This window comes from Heptranchias perlo, chromosome 21 (assembly GCF_035084215.1).
Source record: "Heptranchias perlo isolate sHepPer1 chromosome 21, sHepPer1.hap1, whole genome shotgun sequence".
NCBI classification, from domain to species: domain Eukaryota; kingdom Metazoa; phylum Chordata; class Chondrichthyes; order Hexanchiformes; family Hexanchidae; genus Heptranchias; species Heptranchias perlo.
Window position 1 is genome coordinate 49,766,251 of NC_090345.1, and position 19,237 is coordinate 49,785,487.

The window sequence follows — 19,237 nt, forward strand, 5'->3', positions numbered from 1 at the left end:
GGTGGAGAGGACAACAGAGGGGTGGGGCATCTCGGGCCAGCAGTGGCCCTTGGGATTCCTTTGGACCTGGGAGGAGCACCCCTTTTGAAGATTCCTGAGGGCGGCTGCTCCCTCATTGGTGGAGGGTGGCTGCTCCCTCATTGGTCTATATCCACCAATGAGGAACAATCTTTCCCAATCCTGCAGCCATATGGAGGTAAACACAGTCATCGGGAGAAGATATTTATGGGGACAGGCAGGTAGAAGTTAACCAATCCGGGACTTAATAAGCCCGGCAGTGAGAGCTTGCTGACTTTGTATTAGACACCCTGCCTAGTGGGTAAAGGCAGCTGCTTGGCCATCCCTGGTTAGGCCTGGAGAAAGCAATGATATGGTACCTGCTCCTGATCACTACCTAAGGGCTCAGTGGATTTCAGATGAGATTTGGATCAGCTTGGCTCCAGTAACACACAATCTCCAGCAAAGAAACAGGCCGTTCGGCCCAACTGACCTGTGCCAATGTTTACACTCCACACGAGCCTCCTCCCACTCTAATAACAGCTTCCCACCCTGCCCCTTTATCCCTCTATTCTCTTCTTCCTCACAAATTCATCAAGCCTCCCCTTAAATGTGTCAATGCTAACGGCTACCTGTGATGAAATCGCCTTCTGACTTGTTGGCTGTACTCGTATCCATCTGTGCCTGTTGCCCCTGGAACTGGACCCCAGCAAGAATCAGTGTCTTCGGGGGGTGGGGCAGGGCTGCTGCTGATTATACAGTAAATGTAAATGTTTGCTACTGTGAGTTTAAAGTTTGTTTAATTTGGACCACTGTGAAACTGAAACACAAAAGATTAATCTTCACCCTGGTCCTTTCCCTGCAGGTAATTCTGTACACCTTGCTGAGCCAGGAACGCAGGGAAGATCCTGAGGCTGGATTTCTCCTCTACCTCAAGACTGGTGCCATGCATCCAGTACCAGGCAATCATATGGACAGGAGAGGTATCAAACAATTGGGGAATTTAGGAAACTAATTACTGGGCCATAGCTTTTTGTGGAGTGGTAGAATGCGCTTTTACATTTGTCATTGCCGGCGCTGTCGGAGAGTGTATATGACTTTTTTATTTTAATGTTGGGTTCGACACGTTGGTCCAATATTTTAAATTGTTTACGTGAAGTCAGCGAGATTCTCCTGTCAGATGAGTGACTTAGGCCAGGAATCTGGCAGCTTCACTCTACGGAGTGAGCAGGGCCGGTGAGCTCTGGGCTGGAGGAACATTCCCCCGTGGTCCTGATTACCATCCAGTGACCCGCCGACTGGAAGCCCATGTGTGGAGGTGGGGAGAGGGCAGGATTAGGTTCGACCTTGGAGGCTTTTACTAGCTGAGCACTGACAGCTCAATACTGGCCACTTGGGCAAGGTACTTGTGATATCTGAACCATCAGGGGTCAGTGTGTTCAGGACAGATGGGGAGAACAGTGACAAAATTAACATAAGAGGGCCAGAGTCTAAGATAATACAGGCGCTGTATAAATGGGGACACTGGGCTTTGGATTTGGAAAGGTCGGAGGCTGGTTTCCCAGTCCTTGAATGGGTGAAAGCACCGTATGTTGTGGCACTCAGTCCTACAGACAGCAAGTGCCCAGCTTTGTCTCTGCTGAGTTAGCTGAGCAGCCAGGCCTATAGATGGGGCGCAGTAATTGGCCTCAGTATCCCTGGGGTAGAGAGGGGAATAATCGGACAGGCCTGTAGTTTGGGTGCAGTAATTGGCCTCAGTATCCCTGGGGTAGAGAGGGGAATGATCGGACAGGTCTAGTGTTTCTGATCACCGACAAGGTGACCCACTGCTAGGAGGAGCATGGGATTGCGGGATGTGACCAGAGGATTTGGCTCAGCTGTAATCCACCCTATGGAAGAATAGCCTGCTGATGCTCACTATAGGCTCACGCTTGGTGAGATACCAGATGGTTCCAGGTGCCTGTGAAGCCAGTAACAGTTCAAGAGAGTAAGGGTTAAAACTGGGAGGAGGAACCCATACAGGGAGACTCTGATACCGAGTGTATTCTATTTCCGTGTAGGGACACATCACTAAACACCCACAGGGAGAGTTTCTATCTGCTATGCAGTATATTCTCTCTCCCTGTAGGGACACAGCCCACTTACTTAAACCCACACAGGTAGAGTCTCTGTCTGATATACAGTGTACACTCTCTCCCTGTAGGGACACATCCCACTTATCCAAACCCACAAGGAGAGAATGATGGTCGAGCCAGAAACACTCTACCTATTAGAGGTTGAAAGGTTATCTGGCGCTGAGTGGGAAGAATCCCAGCCGTAGTGACAGGTCCACAATCTGCTCCCATCGATGAGCGGAGCTGAATGCTTCCAACTGACTGCTCATTTGTGCGCACATTATCAGAGAATAAATATTTTCAGGTTGCTTCCACATTCCCCTTTTATATTTAAAAAGGGAGCTAGAACTAGTCCAGGGAACTATAGACTAATTAGCTTAACGTTGGTGGTAGGAATGATAATGGAATCCTTACTCAAAGATGTAATAGAAAAACATCTAGAAAACGAAAATAAAACAAAGAATGGTCAGCACGGATTTCAGAAGGGAAGGTCATGCTTGACCAACCTTACTAAATTCTTTGAAAAAGTAACAGAAAGCATAGACAAGAGTAATGCAGTAGATGTAATATATTTGGATTTTCAAAAGGCCTTCGAAAAGATACCGCATAGTAGACTCATGACTAAGGTCAGAGCGTGTGAAGTCAGGGGACAGGTATCAGAATGGATAGCAAGCTGGCTACAAAACAGAAAACAGCAAGTAGGGGTCAAAGGTAGTTACTCAGACTGGCAAAAGGTGGGAAGTGGTGTTCCACAGGGATTGGTGCTGGGACCACTGTTGTTCACCATTTACATAAATGATTTGGACTCGGGAATCGGAAGTACAATTTCAAAATTTGCGGACGATACCAAGTTGGGGGTATAGTTGACACTGAGGAGGACTGCGACAAAATACAGGAAGACCTTAATAAACTTGCAGAATGGGCATGTAATTGGCAAATTAATTTCAATATAAATAAGTGTGAAGTGGTGAATTTTGGGAGGAAGAATAAGGAGGCCACATATTCCTTGGAAAATAAGAGTCTAAATGGGATAGAGGAGCAAAGGGATCTAGGGGTACAGATACACAAATCACTCAAAGTAGTGACGCAGGTTAATAAGGCCATTAAAAAGGAAACCAATCACTGGGGTTCATTTCTAGAGGGATAGAATTGAAAAGCAGAAAAGTTATGTTAAACTAGTATAGAACCATGTTTAGACCACACTTGGAGTACTGTGAACAGTTCTGGTATCCATATTATAGAAAGGATATAGAGGCACTGGAGAAGGTGCAAAAAAGATTTACTGGAATGATACCAGAACTGAGAGGTTATACCTATCAGGAAAGATTGAGCAGGCTGGGGCTCTTTTCTCTAGAAAAGAGAAGACTGAGGGTGAACATAAGAAATAGGAGCAGGAGTATTATCCATAAGCTCAAGCCTGCTCCGCCATTCAGTAAGATCATGGCTGATCTTTGATCTCAACTCCACTTTCCTGACCGATTTCCCCCATATCCCTTGATTCCCTTAGAGACTAAAAATCTATCAGTCTCAGTCTTGAATGTACTCAACGACTGAGCATCCACAGCCCTCTGGGGTCGAAAATTCCAAATATTCACAACCCTCTGAGGGATGAAATTTCTCCTCATCTCAGTCCTAAATGGCCAACCCCTAATCCGGAGACTATGACCTCTAGTTCTAGACTCTCCAGCCAGGAGAAATAGCTTCTCAGCATCTACCCTGTCAAGCCCTCTCAATCTTATGTTTCAATGAGATCACCTCTCATTCTTCTGAACTCCAAAAAGTATAGGCCCATTCTACTCAATCTCTCCTCATAGGACAACCCTCTCATCCCAGGGATTAATCTAGTGAACCTTCGTTGCACCCCCTCTAAGGCAAGTATATCCTTCCTTAAGTAGGGAGACCAAAACTGTACACAGTACCCCAGGTCTCATCAAAGCCCTGTACAATTGCAGTAAGACTTCCTTACTCTTATACTCCAACCCCCTTGCAATAAAGGCCAACATACCATTTGCCTAATTGCTTGCTGTACCTGCATGCTAACTTTTTGTGTTTCTTCTACGAGGACACCCAAATCCCTCTCAACACCCACATTTAATAGTTTCTCACCATTTAAAAAATATTCTTTTTCTATTCTTTCTACCAAAGTGAATAACATCACATTTCCCCACATTATACTCCAACTGCCGCCTTCTTGCCCACTCACTTAACCAGTCTATATCCCTTTGCAGACTCTTTGTGTCCTCCTCACAGCTTACTTTCCCACCTAGCTTTGTATCGTCAGCAAACTTGGATACATTATACTCAGTCCCTTCATCTAAGTCATTAATGTAGATTGTAAATAGCTGAGGCCCAAGCACTGATCCATGTGGCACCTCACTAGTTAGTCAACCTGAAAGTGACCTGTATATTCCTACTCTCTGTTTTTTGTCCGTTAACCAATCCTCTATCTATGCGAATATATTACCCCCAACCCCATGAGCCCTTATCTTGTGTAACTACTTTTTATGTGGCACCTTATCGAATGTCTTTGAAAATCCAAACATACTACATCCACTGGTCCCCCATTATGTACCCTGCTAGATAGATCCTCAAAAAACTCTTAATAGATTTGTCAAACATGATTTCCCTTTCATAAAACCATGTTGACTCTGCCTAATCATATTATGATTTTCTAAGTGGCCTGTTACCATGTCCTTAATATTAGATTCCAGCATTTTCCCGATGACTGATGTCAGGTTAACTGGCCTGTAGTTCCCTGTTTTCTCTCTCCCTCCTTTCTTGTATAGCGAGGTTACATTTGTTACCTTTCAATCCGCTGGGACCGTTCTAGAATCTAGGGAATTTTGGAAGATCACAACCAATGCATCCACTATCTCTGCAGCCACCTCTTTTAGAACCCTAGGGTGCAGGCCATCAGGTCCAGGGGGTTTATCAGCTTTTAGTCCCATTAATTTCTCCAGTACGTTTTCTTTAACATTAATTGCTTTAAGTTCCTCACTCTCATTAGACCCTTGGTTCCCCACTATTTCAGGTATGTTTTTTATATGAATGCAGATACAAAATATTTGTTTAATGTCTCTGCCATTTCTTTATTCCCTATTATAATTTCTCCTGTCTCAGCCTTTAAGGTACCCACGTTTACTTTCACTACTCTCTTCCTTTTACCATACTTGTAGAAGCTCTTACAATCTGTTTTTATATTTCTTGCCAGTTTACTCTCGCGTTCTATTTTCTCCTTTATCAATTTCTTGGTCATCCTGACGATCCGGATTCTTTCCCCTCAGTCTGGTTCAGTAATAACTGAAGTCGAATACATTTTAAAATTCAACACAACTTTAATAGCAGGGTTCTTAGTCTGCAGCATTGATTTGGACTCCTGATAGAGTCCCTCTATGCTGGCAGAGCAAGAACAAGAAACATACAGAAATCCACACGTTTTTATACAAATCAATAGGGTTGGAACATACTTAACGAGGGTCAACACCAATCATAAGCCGGGCATAGGTTGCCATGCGAGGTTACATTATTTCCGACCAATCATAAATCGTCCATGTGCTGATCATGCTGCTGTTAGACATCAAAGGGGATAACTTCCTCACTTTCCAACTTAGAATGTTCTTCCCTGTTCCTTATCTCCCAACCTGGAATGTCTTTCAACTTTGGCTAAGCTCGTTACCTATATTGATCTGCCATAAACATGGAGATATTCAGACCAGTCCTTGACTCACATCAAAGACCTATCATTGATAAGACAATGCAGGCCTGCTGACTAAGCAAACATATGGCCCAGCAGGAGGGCCAGGCCACTTGTATCAATCTCAGTTACTAACTAATTAACCCTTTCTAACCATTTTGCATTCTGCTTCTTTGCCACGTGGGCATTTTAATATTTTACCGAAAACTGACCACGTAGGGATTCTCAATCCTTTGCTGATTCCTAAAACTCTCCCAATCCTCAGGCTTACTACTCTTTCTGGCAACATTGTAAGCCTCTTTTAATCTAACACTATCCTTAACTTCTCTAATTAGTTACGGTTGGAGCACTTTTCCTGTGGAGTTTTTATTCCTCAAGGGAATGTATATTGAGAACTATGAAATAGTTTTTTAAATGTTCGCCATTGCTTATCTATCGTCATATCTTTTAATCTAATTTCCCAATCAACCGTAGCCAACTTGCCCCTCATACCTAGTAATTGGTTTTAAGTTAAGACTAGTTTCGGACTGAAGTAGGTGACCTGATAGAGGTCTTTAAGATTATGACAGGGTTTGATAGGGTAGATGTTAAGATGATGTTTCCACTTGCTGGGGAGATCAGAACTAGGGGCCATAAGTATAAGATAGTTACTAATAAATAATCCAATAGGGAATTCAGGAGAAACTTCTTTACCCAGAGAGTGGTTAGAATGTGGAACTCACTACCACAAGGAGTAGTTGAGGCAAATAGCATAGATGCATTCCAGGGTTAGCTAGATAAACACATGAGGGAGAAAGGAATAGAAGGATATGCTGATAGGGTTAGATGAAGTAGGCTCGTGTGGAACATAAACACTGGCATAGACCAGTTGGGCCGAAGGTCCTCTTTCTGTGCTGTATATTCTATGTAATTCTATGTCTTACTGATGGTGTAGTACTGTGGATACATATTCATGCTCAACTTCTCCATCATTTTAAATAATCCCAATGATTTTGTCTCCAACCCTGTCTGACAGATTATCCCATGTGCTGTAGAAGTTTTTCCTGCTGCCTGTTTAAATTTATTGTCATTAATTTAAATTTACATCCCCTGCGCCCATTTATCATTTAATATTTGATATCTTTCAATGGGTCCCCAGTCACCCACCTTCTCTCCAGAATGTAGAACCTAAGCTTCTCCAATCTATGCCTTCAATCGGGGACCGGTTTAGTTGCTTTTTCCTGTATCTTTCTGATTGTAGTATATCTTTTTATGGTGCTGGTAACTAAAATTGGCTGTGATACTCTGTTGTAGCTGTACATCCCAGCATTCCGTTACCTTTTGATTGTATTGTCAGATTATCTCAATATTAAAAGTATATTGTAAGTCTCCCTATGTAATTCAGATCCATAACTTTACATTGAGCGGTGTTACATTTCCATTTGCCATTTAACTGCCCAATAGTGTAACCAGTCTCAATCCTTTTGTAGTTCATCACTTGTGCACTCTGTCTCTCCTGCTTTTCCTATTCTGGTATTGTCAGCACAGTTGGCCTCTTGGTTTCAGTGTCGAGGTCAGTTATGTAGATTTGTGTAAATGACACATTGAGGACACGATCTTCAGCAGCCACCAGCAAAACTGGGGGTTCTTACTTTCTGGAAAAGTTGATAATTGATCAGGAGGCTGGGCAAGGAGACGCGAGGCTACATAATGAGCTGGAACAGCTGGATAATCGCAGTGTGTGTGGAGTACATTGGGCACCAAGCACCAGACACAGACATCAACAGCAATTCTCTCCTCTTAAGTGACGAAGCAGTTATTTTACCTGAAAATTGTTTTTGTTTCTATCCTCTCACAGAACTGCTGAAGCTAAGGAACCAGTTGGCTTTTTATTTAACCAATGGTGCCGTTTGGCCAGGGTCAAAGAATGCTGAGGCACAGCTTGCACCACTGCCTCCTGTCATCAGTGACCAGCAGACCTGCAGGTTCTGCTCACAGCGACGGAACTGTGCTTTATACAGCAGGTAAGGGAGTGTCCAATCACTGGGGCAGTGGGGGGAGGGGTTGTGTTGCTGCGTGTGAATCTGGGAGTTTTTGGTCCCGTTCCCATTGGCTGTTGTGCTCTGGTGGATCTAGACGGTGGTATCGGCGCACTCTCACCCTGGGGGCTCAGCCCAAGGTTCATTTCCTGTTCTCATTCAATGCACATGTGCTTGCGCGCTCTTGCTTGCACTGTTGTACTCACACTCACTCACTCTTCCAGCAGGAGACATTTTATAGAGGTAAACAACAGGCTGACTTCTCCCTGTTCTTTTTCCCTAGCCCAGGAATGCTTTTGTGTGGCTGAATTCCATGCTTGTGAAGTGCATTAGTCCTGGAACCATCAATGGTTCCAGGACTAATGCACTTCACAAGCATGGAATTCAGTGAATGAGATTTATTTTTTGTGGAGCTATGAAGTTTTAAGTTTAATGAATGCACTATATGCTGAAAAGATGAATGGTAAAGCAAATATTCAAGGAGTCTGTGCAACAGACACTGAGCTAGGACTGGTGAGTTAAGCCTTGTTATTGTTCTACAGGGCAGTGGAGCAGGAGATGGAGGGCTGTTTTGTGCCTGAAGATGTAAAACCTGTTCTGCAGCAGGAGACCCAGCATTTGGAGCTCTTGCACTTGCAGTACTTCCGGCTCTGGTACCTGCTCTGTGTTCTGGAGGCACATGCAGTGGATAGCAAGGGAGGGTCCAGAAACATCTGGATGCATTCTGCAGAGGACAGGTGAGAAAGGATCTGTTCATCGTATCACTGGAGTCAGGAGCCTTGTGACGTGGAGGGGCTCTGGGCCGGGGAGGGGGGGCTCTGGGCCCCTCCCCCACAATTGAAGATATAAATTGTATGAGGTCCTGGATCAAGCAGTTGGTGACAGTATTGTCTGCCTCATATATTCTGTACCTAATCATGGTGATTGAGACCTCTTGTCTAAATCTCCACTTACTGCGCAGCCAGCCTTGTATTTTACCACCTCGGTCTCCCCGACTCTGCTGCAAGACCTCTGAGAACAGTGATTATTGGCTTTGGTACATTTCACAATTCTTGCTTCCATTGGGCTGCATCAACACAGGCTTGGGCTAATCAGCTGCTTCAATGATGATCCCACCGCTAGGTCATGTGGGATATATGCCCTCCCCCCATTAGTTCACGGGTGTCCGCGAGGCCACGAAATGATCCGCCCGTTCGCCTCGCTGCTCGCGAGACTTGTATTCCTAGATCATCTGGGACCACTTCCGGAATTGATCCCTCAACAGTAGGGGACAGAGACTTTCGGACTCTTTTATACTTTCATTTTCTAACCAAATTCTCTAAATGTCCTCCAGTTCTGAGTAATTCCTGATCCACCCTAAGTCGATTTTGCCGTAACTATTTATATTTTTACCTGCCATTGTCATAGACATGTTTTACAAGGTCCATAGGTCGAGTTATGATCTGGAACGCACTGCCTGAAAGGGTGGTGGAAGCAGATTCAATAATAACTTTCAAAAGGGAATTGGATAAATACTTGAAGGGAAAAAAAATACAGGGCTATGGAGAAAGAACAGGGGAGTTGGACTAATTGGATAGCTCTTTCAAAGAGCTGGCACAGGCAAGATAGGCCACCTCCTGTTCTGTATGATTCTATGATAGTTCATACTGTCCTGGACGAGAGTTGTGATGGTACAAAACAACTTCACCTGATGGTGGCTCAAATAAAGTTACTAATATAATCACCAGAATTTGGAATTAAATTATACCTAATGAAATGATGGTTGAAATATTCTGTACCCTCACCTATCGGACACACTGTCAGTGTTTCTCTGCCAGTTCAAGGCACAGCAATGTCCTTCTCATCGATCTGAAACGTTAACTCTGTTTCTTTCTCCGCAGATGCTGCCTGATATGCTGAATGTTTCCAGCATTTTATGTTTTTATTTCAGATTTCCAGCATCGGTAGTGTTTTGCTTTTGGCAACATCCTTCTCATTGGCTTCAAATTCATTCTCCTCTTCCTGTCTGCATTGTTCTTTTATTCTCATGAATCCTCAAGTCCAACGTTTCTAGCTGAACACCTGCTCCTTGTCTTTTTTTTCCTCTGTGGCCAAATGAGCTAACTATCTCTTTTCTAATATTTTCTGAGCTTAAGTCATCAGTTTTTAATGCCACTGTTTGTCACTGATCAGTTCACTTCAAATTTTAAATGTTTAAATCGCCTTCATGTGTGTTGTTTGGATCTGGAAAAGCTGCCACCACTGTCAACTTTTTATGCTATATATTCTCTCTGGTGTCTCCGGTCATAACCCCATGATCTGGATTGCACCTTAACCTACCGAATATCGAGATAAACTATAGCAAAACCCAGGGAGTGTAACAGAGGATCCTTGCTGAAGACGTTTTCAATGTGCTAATGATCTCTGGTACCTTACCCATTCTTCACTTGACCTACGTGGTGAGTTCCAGCATCCCTCATCCTGACCTCAACCAGTATCTAGTGGGGGTCGCTGGCTAGTGATCAGGAACCCTGGTCAAATTTTCTCCCTCTAACCCAGGGAAAACAATTACATTGGCACAAAAGAAACATATGGGTGAGTGTTACACTGACCAGCCTGAGTGTTGACACAGTATTGGGACAGTTTTTCCACTGGTTTCGTGGTTTTATTGATATTTTATTTTCCATTTAAAAAGGGCAGTAGAATGTATTTGAGCTTGTTTTATATTGATGTTTGGATGATTTTGTTTCGATAGGGAGCTGCGAGGTTGTTGTGTCGCTAACCTTGTGCGCAGTAGTTGTGTACAAACCGTTTCTGATGGACAGTACCAGCATCAGTTTACACGGAGAAGCGGTTCCATATCGAAAACTGCACTAATGGTTGGAGACCGAGTTGTTGTAAGTGGGCAGGAGAAAATGCTGCTTGCTGTGTCTTGTGGATATGTCACTGAAGTCAGCTCGTCCCACGTTACGTGCACACTAGATCGGTGAGGACTCCATATATTCAGTCACGATCTTGTAGGAAGAATTGAACCAAAAATCCAATAGAAAGAATTGGATTGGGATTTATCACTTATGTCTAGGATTTTATGAGTTGCCATTTGGTTTGGGGAGTCATTCTACATAAACTAACTTGTAAAGAAACTGTAGCAACTCAGTGCTTAATGTGAATATAATGCAGCAGTGCCGAGATTTATTATTAACTCTTGCCCCACTTGGAAGATCTCAAGGGCATGACACAACATTTAATGTGCTACTTTATTTAAGTACAGTGTTAGCACTGCTGTTATCATTAAAAGGTTCCGTGTCAGTGATCAGAGTTAAAGTAACTGATAGTATAGTCGGAAGTGAACCTTTCAGTATCATAGCACTGTTGCTAAAATTCAGTTTCAAGGTTACAGCACGCACTGTCCCAAATCCTCTCCAAAAATCTACCAAAAGATGAAAAATGTTTGACTTTAAATATCTTAAGTTCCTGTAATTGGATATCAGGCACGCTGACCAGCTACCCGTAGATCCATTGTCAGCAAAGACTAGAGATGGTTCAACCAGAAAAAACATGCTCACAAAATTGCTGCTGCTAAATAATGATCTCTATTATGACGTTACAGATTAATTTGTTTCATTCCAATAACTATACTGCATGTTTTCAACCACAGAAGCATAAATCTGTTTTGTTTGTCTTTCTTTCAGTTAGAATGTTTTTAATCTAGAAACTTCAATACTATACTCGAGACCAAAAATCCATTATCCTTGCATTGACCGAGACACAAGTCCTAAAAATCATCCATAACATCACCACATTCACCTGTTCACCCAGGGTTTTAAAGCAAGTAGGTGAGGAAATTGCAGATGCTTTAGCCGTAATCTTCCAAAGCTCTCTTGATTCAGGAATTGTCCCTTTAGATTAGAAAATTGTAAATATAACTCCATTATTTAAGAAAAGTGAGAGAGAAACCAAGAAATTATAGACCTGTTAGTCTAACATCTTTTGTGAGGAAGTTATTGGACTCTGTATACGGGTGACTGAGTACTTCGAGGAATTTGGGCTGATTAGAGAGAGCCAACATGGATTTGTAAAGGGTAGGTCATGTCTAACTAACTTAATTGAATTTTTTGAGGAAATAACTAAAGTAATATGGTAATGTCTGGATATAGTTTATATGGACTTCCAGTAGGCATTCAATAAGATTCCATATATAAGAGACTGTTAGCTAAAATTAAAGCTCATGGAATTAATGGCAAATTATTGACCTGGTTAGGAGATTGGTTAGGCGTCAGAAGACAGTGTGTCGGGATAATGGGTATGCACTCGAATTGGAAGGATATGACTGGTAATGTCTCACAAGGATCTGTGCTGGAGCCTCAACTGTTCACTACATTTATCAGTGACTTAGATGACATAATAGAGAGCCACATTTCCAAATTTGCCGATGACACAAAGATTGATGGCAGAGTAAGTAGTGTAGACGGGAACATAAAAATACAAAGAGACATTGATAGATTAAGTGAGTGGGCAAAACTGTGGCAGATGGATTTCAACGCAGGCGAGTGTGAGGTCATCCATTTTGGACCTAAAAAGGATCGATCCAAGTATTTTTTAATTGGTGAAAAGCTCGGCACAGTGGAGGTCCAAAGAGATTTAGGGGTCCATGTACACAGATCACTAAAATGTAGTGGTCAAGTACAAAAAATAGTCAAAAAGGCAAATGGAATGTTAGCCTTTATATCTAGAGGGCTAGAATATAAAGGGAGGAAGTTTTGCTACAGCTACACAAAGTCGTGGCTAGACCATATCTGGAGTACTGTGTACAGTTCTGGGCACCGCACCTTAGAAAGGAAATATTGGCCTTGGAAGGAGTGCAGCCCTGATTCACCAGAATGTTACCAGGGCTCCAAGGGTTAGAATATGAGGAGGGATTACATAAATTAGGCTTGTATTCCCTGGAATATAAAAGGTAAAGGGGTGATCTGATTGAGGTTTTTAGGGTATTGAAAGGGTCGATAAAGAGAAACTTTTTCTGCTGGTAGAGGAGTCTGGGACAAGGGGACATAACCTTAAAATCAGAGCCAGGCCATTCAGGAGAGAAGTTAGGAAACACTTCTTCACACAAAGGGAGGTGGAAGTGTGGAACACTGTCTCACAAAAAGCAGTAGATGCTAGCTCAATTAATAATTTTAAATCTGAGATCGATAGATTTTTGCTACCAAGGGTATTAAGGGATATGCAGCCAAGTCGGGTGGATGGAGTTGGGAAACAGATCAGCCATGATCTCATTGAATGGCGGAACAGGCACAAGGGGCTGAATGGCCTACTCCTGCTCTTATATTCCCCTCTACCTGCTCGCCCATTAACTGCAGGAGTTCTCCTGGCGTCCTGGCCAACATTCCTCCTTCAACCAACACCACCAAAAAGAGATTAACTGCTCATTCATCTCATTTTGTTATTTGTGTGATGTTACTGTTCACTAATTGGCTGTTGTGTTTGCTTATGTAAGTGACTGCATTTCGAAAGAATTAATTCATTCATCGTGAAGCGCTTTGGAATGTTGTGAGGATGTGATGAGATGTTACATAAATACAATTCTTTCTCGATTCTCGCCCCTTTTCTGACTGCCCTCTTATTGTTACAATACTGGTATGCCACGGCATCTTTAGTTATGCTTATTTCATCTTTGCCCTTTGACCACTCTTTTAAACATGCTTCCACATGGTCCGATATTTATCCCAATGATCCCCTTCATCTTTCATCCTGTACCAGCAGAAAAAGTTTCTCTTTATCGACCCTTTCAATACCCTAAAAACCTCAATCAGATCACCCCTTTACCTTTTATATTCCAGGGAATACAAGCCTAGTTTATGTAATCCCTCCTCATATTCTAACCCTTAGAGCCCTGGTAATATTCTGGTGAATCAGGGCTGCACACCTTCCAAGGCCAATATTTCCTTTCTATTTTTTCCTTATTTTGTTCTTGAATAACTTGTTTGGGGTGATTCTTGTTTAGTTCATACCTGCTAATCCTAGCTATGTATTTATCCTCCTTCATGCTCAGCTTTGTGCCTTTAAAGTTGTCCCACTTAGCCTCTTCTGAACTTTAAACAAACGCTCTCCCCATTTAATTTGTGTGAGCTCTTCCCTCATTTCCCTGAAGTTAGCCTTTTTAAAATTATATGTGCCTGGTCAGTGGTTGCTAGTATTTCTGAATGCTATATATAGAGTTGAACTTGACTACTGTGTAGTTATCTCTTAAAGGTGTCATGACTTTCATTTTCTGTGTGCTACCCAGGTCACTGCAGTACCAAATCACCACATGTGCTGTGTCCTAAAGCTGTGACTCCAAACTGCTTGGAATTCCAGTCTGTATTTACTGACTGAAGTTGTCCATGAAGATGGCCTTCCTGCTCTCATTCTTAATCTCTTTATAGAGCTAACTGTCTTATGTTCCTTAGAATAAGAACAGGAGTAGGCCATTCAGCCCCTCGAGCCTGTTCCGCCATTCAATTAGATCATGGCTGATCTGTGTCTTAACTCCATTTACTCGCTTTGGTTCTGTAACCCTTGACACCCTTGCCTAACAAAACCCCATCAATCTCAGTTTTGACATTTTTAATTGACCCTCAGCCTCAACAGCTATTTGGGGGAAGAGAGTTCCAGATTTCCACTACCTTTGTGTGAAGAAGTGCTTCCAGACATCACATCTGAATGGCCTGGCTCTAATTCTAAGGTTATGCCCCCTTGTTCTAGACTCCCCCACCAGAAGAAATAGTTTCTCTCTATCTACCCTATCTACTCCTTTAATCATCTTAAACACCTCAATTAGATCACCCCTTAATCTTCTATACTCAAGGGAATACAAGCCTAGTCTATGCAACCTGTCCTCATAATTTAACCCTTTTAGTCCCGATATCATTCTGGTGAATCTGCACTGCACCCCCTCCAAGGCCAATATATCTTTCCTGAGGTGCAGTGCCCAGAACTGAATGCAGTTCACTAAATGGGGTCCAACCAGAGCTTTATATAACTGTTACATAACTTCCACCCCTTTCTATTCCGGCCCCCTTGAGATAAAGGCCAATGTTCCACTAGTCCTTTCAATTATTTTTTGTACCTTTCCACTAGCTTTTAGTGATTTCTGTACTTGGACCCCTCAATCTCTCTGCTCCTCCACAGTTCCTAGCTTCTCACCATTTAGAAAATACTCTGATCTATCTTTCTTAGGTCCAAAATGGATGATGTCATACTCCCCCGCATTGAACTCCATCTGCCACAGATTTGTCCACTCACTTCATCTATCAGTGTCCCTTTTTCTGCTCCCACTATTTACTGTATCGCCTAACTTAGTGACATCAGTAAACTTGGATATACGGCTCTCTGTTCCTTCATCCAAGTCATTTATAAATATAGTGAAAAGCTGAGGCCCCAGTACAGATTCATGGGGACAATACTAGTCACATCCTGCCAATTTGAGTACATATCCATTATCCCTACTCTTTGTCTCCTACCTCCTCACCAATTCCCTACCAATGCCTATAGGTTGCCTCCAATTCCATGCACTCTCATTTTTGTTAACAGTCTCTTATGTGGAACCTTAGCGAATGACTTCTGGAAGTCCATATAAATAATAATCCATACACGCTCACTTATCCACATTAGTTACCTCAAAAAATTCAGTTAGGTTTGTTAGACATGACTTACCCTTTATAAATCCACACTGGCTCTCTCTGATCAGCTCGCATTTGTCCAAATGCTCAGTCATTCTGTCCCTAATATCAGATTCTAATAACTTCACCACAACTATTAGACTAATAGGCCTATCATGTTTATCTCTCTTACCCTTCTTAAATAGTGGAGTGACACTGGCAATTTTCCAATCCAAGGGGACAATTCCTGAATTGAGAGAGTTTTGGAAGATCGTGACTAATGCACCAACAATTTCCTCACCTACTTCTTTAAATCTCCTGGGGTGGAAACCATCAGGTCCTGGAGATTTGTCTGTCTTTAATAACATTAGTTTTTCCATCATGTTTTTACTTATATTAAATCTAGTAAGTTCCTCCCCTTGATTTATTTTAAATTTTCCTTGTATCTCTGGTACTTTATCCTCATCCTCCACTGTGAAGACCAAACAAAGTGGCTATTTAGCAAGTCTGATTTCCTGATTTCCAATTACAATGTCACCTGCGTGTCATTAAGGGGCCCACATTACTCTTAGCCACCCTCTTTCTCTCAATATACTTATAAAAACCTTTAGTGTTGCCCTTGATATCCCTCGCAAGCTTTTTCTCGTATTCCCTTTTTGCAGCTCTTACCGCTTCGTATCCCTTTGCTGTTCTTTATATCTCTCCCAGTCTGCGGGATCTCCATTGTTCTTTGCATTCGTATAAGCCCTCTTTTTTATTTTATACTATTGCATTTGTGGTAGTCTGGACCATATTCCGAGTGTTAGCTTTGCCCTTTTCAGGGTGTAGGTTTCCACCTCTCAGGCGATCAGCTCCTTCAATTCATAAATGCCCGTCCACCCCCACCTCCGTACGGAATAATGTGGTATAAAAATGATGAGCTATTCTTTATTTCCTCAGTGATAAACTTCGAGAGCTTGTCATAGCACTCCGTCCTCCGAGGTGGGGGTGGACGGGCACTTATGAATTGAAGGAGCTGATCATTGCTGAGTGTATCTTTACCCAACACTGTCCTCTATGTTGTTTATTGCCATCCTCTGAGACCAGCTGTGTTTCTGATCTTCCCAATGCATCGTACCTCCCTCGACTGTCACAACAGCCTCCGGTTCACATATCTTATTCCTAGTGCTTCTAACATTTTATTGTAGTGTTGCTTCCTCTTTCAGTCCCCCAATGACTTCCTGTTACTGGTGTTGGGCACATATATGTCTGAGTGACTGTTCAAATCTGCTTCTTGCTATTTTCCACTCTTTAATCATTCGTCTGGGATTCTCTGTGTTGGGGGATCCAGGCTGACAGCACATGGTCAGTGCTTTAAATGAGCTGGGATCAGACTACAGCATCACATTGACTATAACTCTGCCTTGCCACACAGGAACCTCTCCAGGCTGCCTCTAGAAACTCTCTTCAGACTCGACCATGAGGAGGGAGTTGGAAGTATGAACACTCATTTAGGAAACCTTTCTAAATTGATGGAACATTCCACAGTCAGGTCAGTCAGAACTGTGAAAAAGACATATCGCTGTGTAACTTTTTAGTGTCTTTTATGCTCATCCAGATATGGGCTGTCAATCCCCTGGGTAAAGTTCTCACCTGAGCATCAAACACTCCCAGGTCAGGACAGGTATAGCGCAGGTTAGATACAGAGTAAAGCTCCCTCTACACTGTCCCATCAAACACGCCCAGGGCAGGTACAGCACAGGTCAGATATAGAGTAAGGCTCCCTCTACACTGTCCCATCAACAAGATGAACACCACCTCAAAAGAAAACTCTTCCCCACCCCCCCCCCCCCCCCCCCCCCAACAAATGGATATTTTGTATCTATCCGTACGGAATAATGTGGTATAAAAATGATGAGCTATTCTTTATTTCCTCAGTGATAAACTTCGAGAGCTGGTCATAGCACTCCGTCCTCCGCAGTTCGTTCCCTACCTGAGCACTGTACTCCCACGGGAAGCAAAGGAAACTGTGGCTAATATTCTGAGAGGTACACTGGGCATTTCATACTTTCTGTATTCTCTGCTGCTGTCTTGGTGATGTTTACATTTCCTTTTCAATGCTTAACAGATTGGATTGCTTAATGGCTGTAAGCCTGTAACACTGCTGCATGCTAGACAGCATGAAGGTGGGTTTAGTGAGGGGCCTATTACCCTGGCCACGCGCAGGAATGAACTGGATTTGTACGTGAGGGGCGATTCCTTCATCATCGCTGGCTCAAAATCCTGGAACTCCCTACCTAACAGCACTGTGAGAGAACCTTCACCACACAGGCTGCTCACCACCACCTTCTCAAGGGCAATTAGGGATGGGCAATAAATGCTGGCCTTGCCAGCGACGCCCACATCCCATGAACGAATAAAAAAAAACTCCCCTGGGTCTATGCCTGGGGAGCATTGGATCGCCTGACAATTGGGCAGGTTCCTTTACAGGAAAGCCACTGCAGGCCTGGGAAATCTCCCCGAAACAGAGTACCTAATTCTGTCTAGGACATCACTCATATCTTAGAAGGGGAAGGAGAGACCACCGTGGTACCTGCCCCTCCCCCCTTCCCCAGGGTGCCCCCTCCATGTCATTGCGAGTTTCCTATTCTCAGAATTTTCTTAAAAGAAGCTAAGTTTTCTGACCTAGGGCCTCAGCTTTTCACCATCAATGACTTGGACGAAGGAATAGAGAGTTGTATATCCAAGTTTGCAGATGACACTAAGGAGTTGGAGTGAATTATGTGGATGGGTGTAGGAAGTTACAAAGGGACATAAACAGATTAAGTGAGTGGGCTAAACTGGCAGTTCAATGTAGGGAAGTGTGAGGTCATCCACTTTGGATCTGAGGAAGACAAATCAGGATATTTTCTACATGGTGAGAGATTAGGAGCTGTCGAAAAGCAGAGAGATTTGGGTATCCAGGTGCACAAATCACTAAAAGCTAGGGGACAGGTACAAAAAGTAATCAAAAAAGGCTAATGGGATGTTGGCCTTTATCTCAAGGGGGAGGGAATACAAAGGGGAGGAAGTTATGCTTCAGTTGTACGGTGCTCTGGTTAGCCCCACATCGAGTATTGCGTTCAGTAAGGAAATATTAGCCTTAGGGGGAGAGGGTACAGTGCAGATTCACTGGAATGATACCAGGGCTTAGAGGATTAAATCATGAGGACAGGTTGTATAAACGTGGCTTCTATTCCCTCGAGTATAGGAGATTGAGGGGTGATCTAATTGAGATGTTTGAAATAAATAAAGAATTTGATAGGGTCGTTAGAGAGAAATTATTTCCTCTGGTGGGAAACCCAGAACAAAGGGTATGAAAAAGTGCTTCCTGATTGGCCTAGCTCTTAAAATTAGTACTAGGCCAATTTTTTCTCTCAAAGTGTAGTGGAAATCTGGAACTCTCCCCAAAAGTCTGTGGATGCTGGGGGTCAATTGAAATTTTCAAGAAAATGATCGATAGATTTTTGTTAGGTAAGGGTATCAATGAATATGGGACAAAGACAGGTAAATAGAGTTGAGGTATAGACCAGCCATGATCCCATTGAATGCTGGAACAGATTCGAGAAGCTAAATGGCCTCTTTTTTTTTTATTCGTTCATGGGATGTGGGTTTCACTGGCAAGGCCAGCATTTATTACCTATCCCTAATTGCCCTTGAGAAGGTGGTGGTGAGCCGCCTTGAACCGCTGCAGTCCGTGTGGTGAAGGTTCTCCCACAGTGCTGTTAGGAAGGGAGTTCCAGGTTTTTGACCCCGTGACGATGAAGGAACGGCGAT

The 19,237-nt window shown here is 43.1% G+C and overlaps 1 protein-coding gene across 1 annotated transcript in view; it reads left to right on the forward strand.

Moving 5' to 3' along the window:
* The window catches only part of dna2 (DNA replication helicase/nuclease 2), a 72,352-nt gene that overhangs the window by 26,497 nt on the left and 26,618 nt on the right, over positions 1 to 19,237 (forward strand). The window contains exons 8-13 of the mRNA XM_068002672.1: positions 863 to 980; positions 7,643 to 7,808; positions 8,366 to 8,560; positions 10,558 to 10,788; positions 16,857 to 16,973; positions 17,360 to 17,469. Coding sequence (XP_067858773.1) covers positions 863 to 980; positions 7,643 to 7,808; positions 8,366 to 8,560; positions 10,558 to 10,788; positions 16,857 to 16,973; positions 17,360 to 17,469 — 937 coding nt within the window. The remainder of the gene's footprint in view (positions 1 to 862; positions 981 to 7,642; positions 7,809 to 8,365; positions 8,561 to 10,557; positions 10,789 to 16,856; positions 16,974 to 17,359; positions 17,470 to 19,237) is intronic.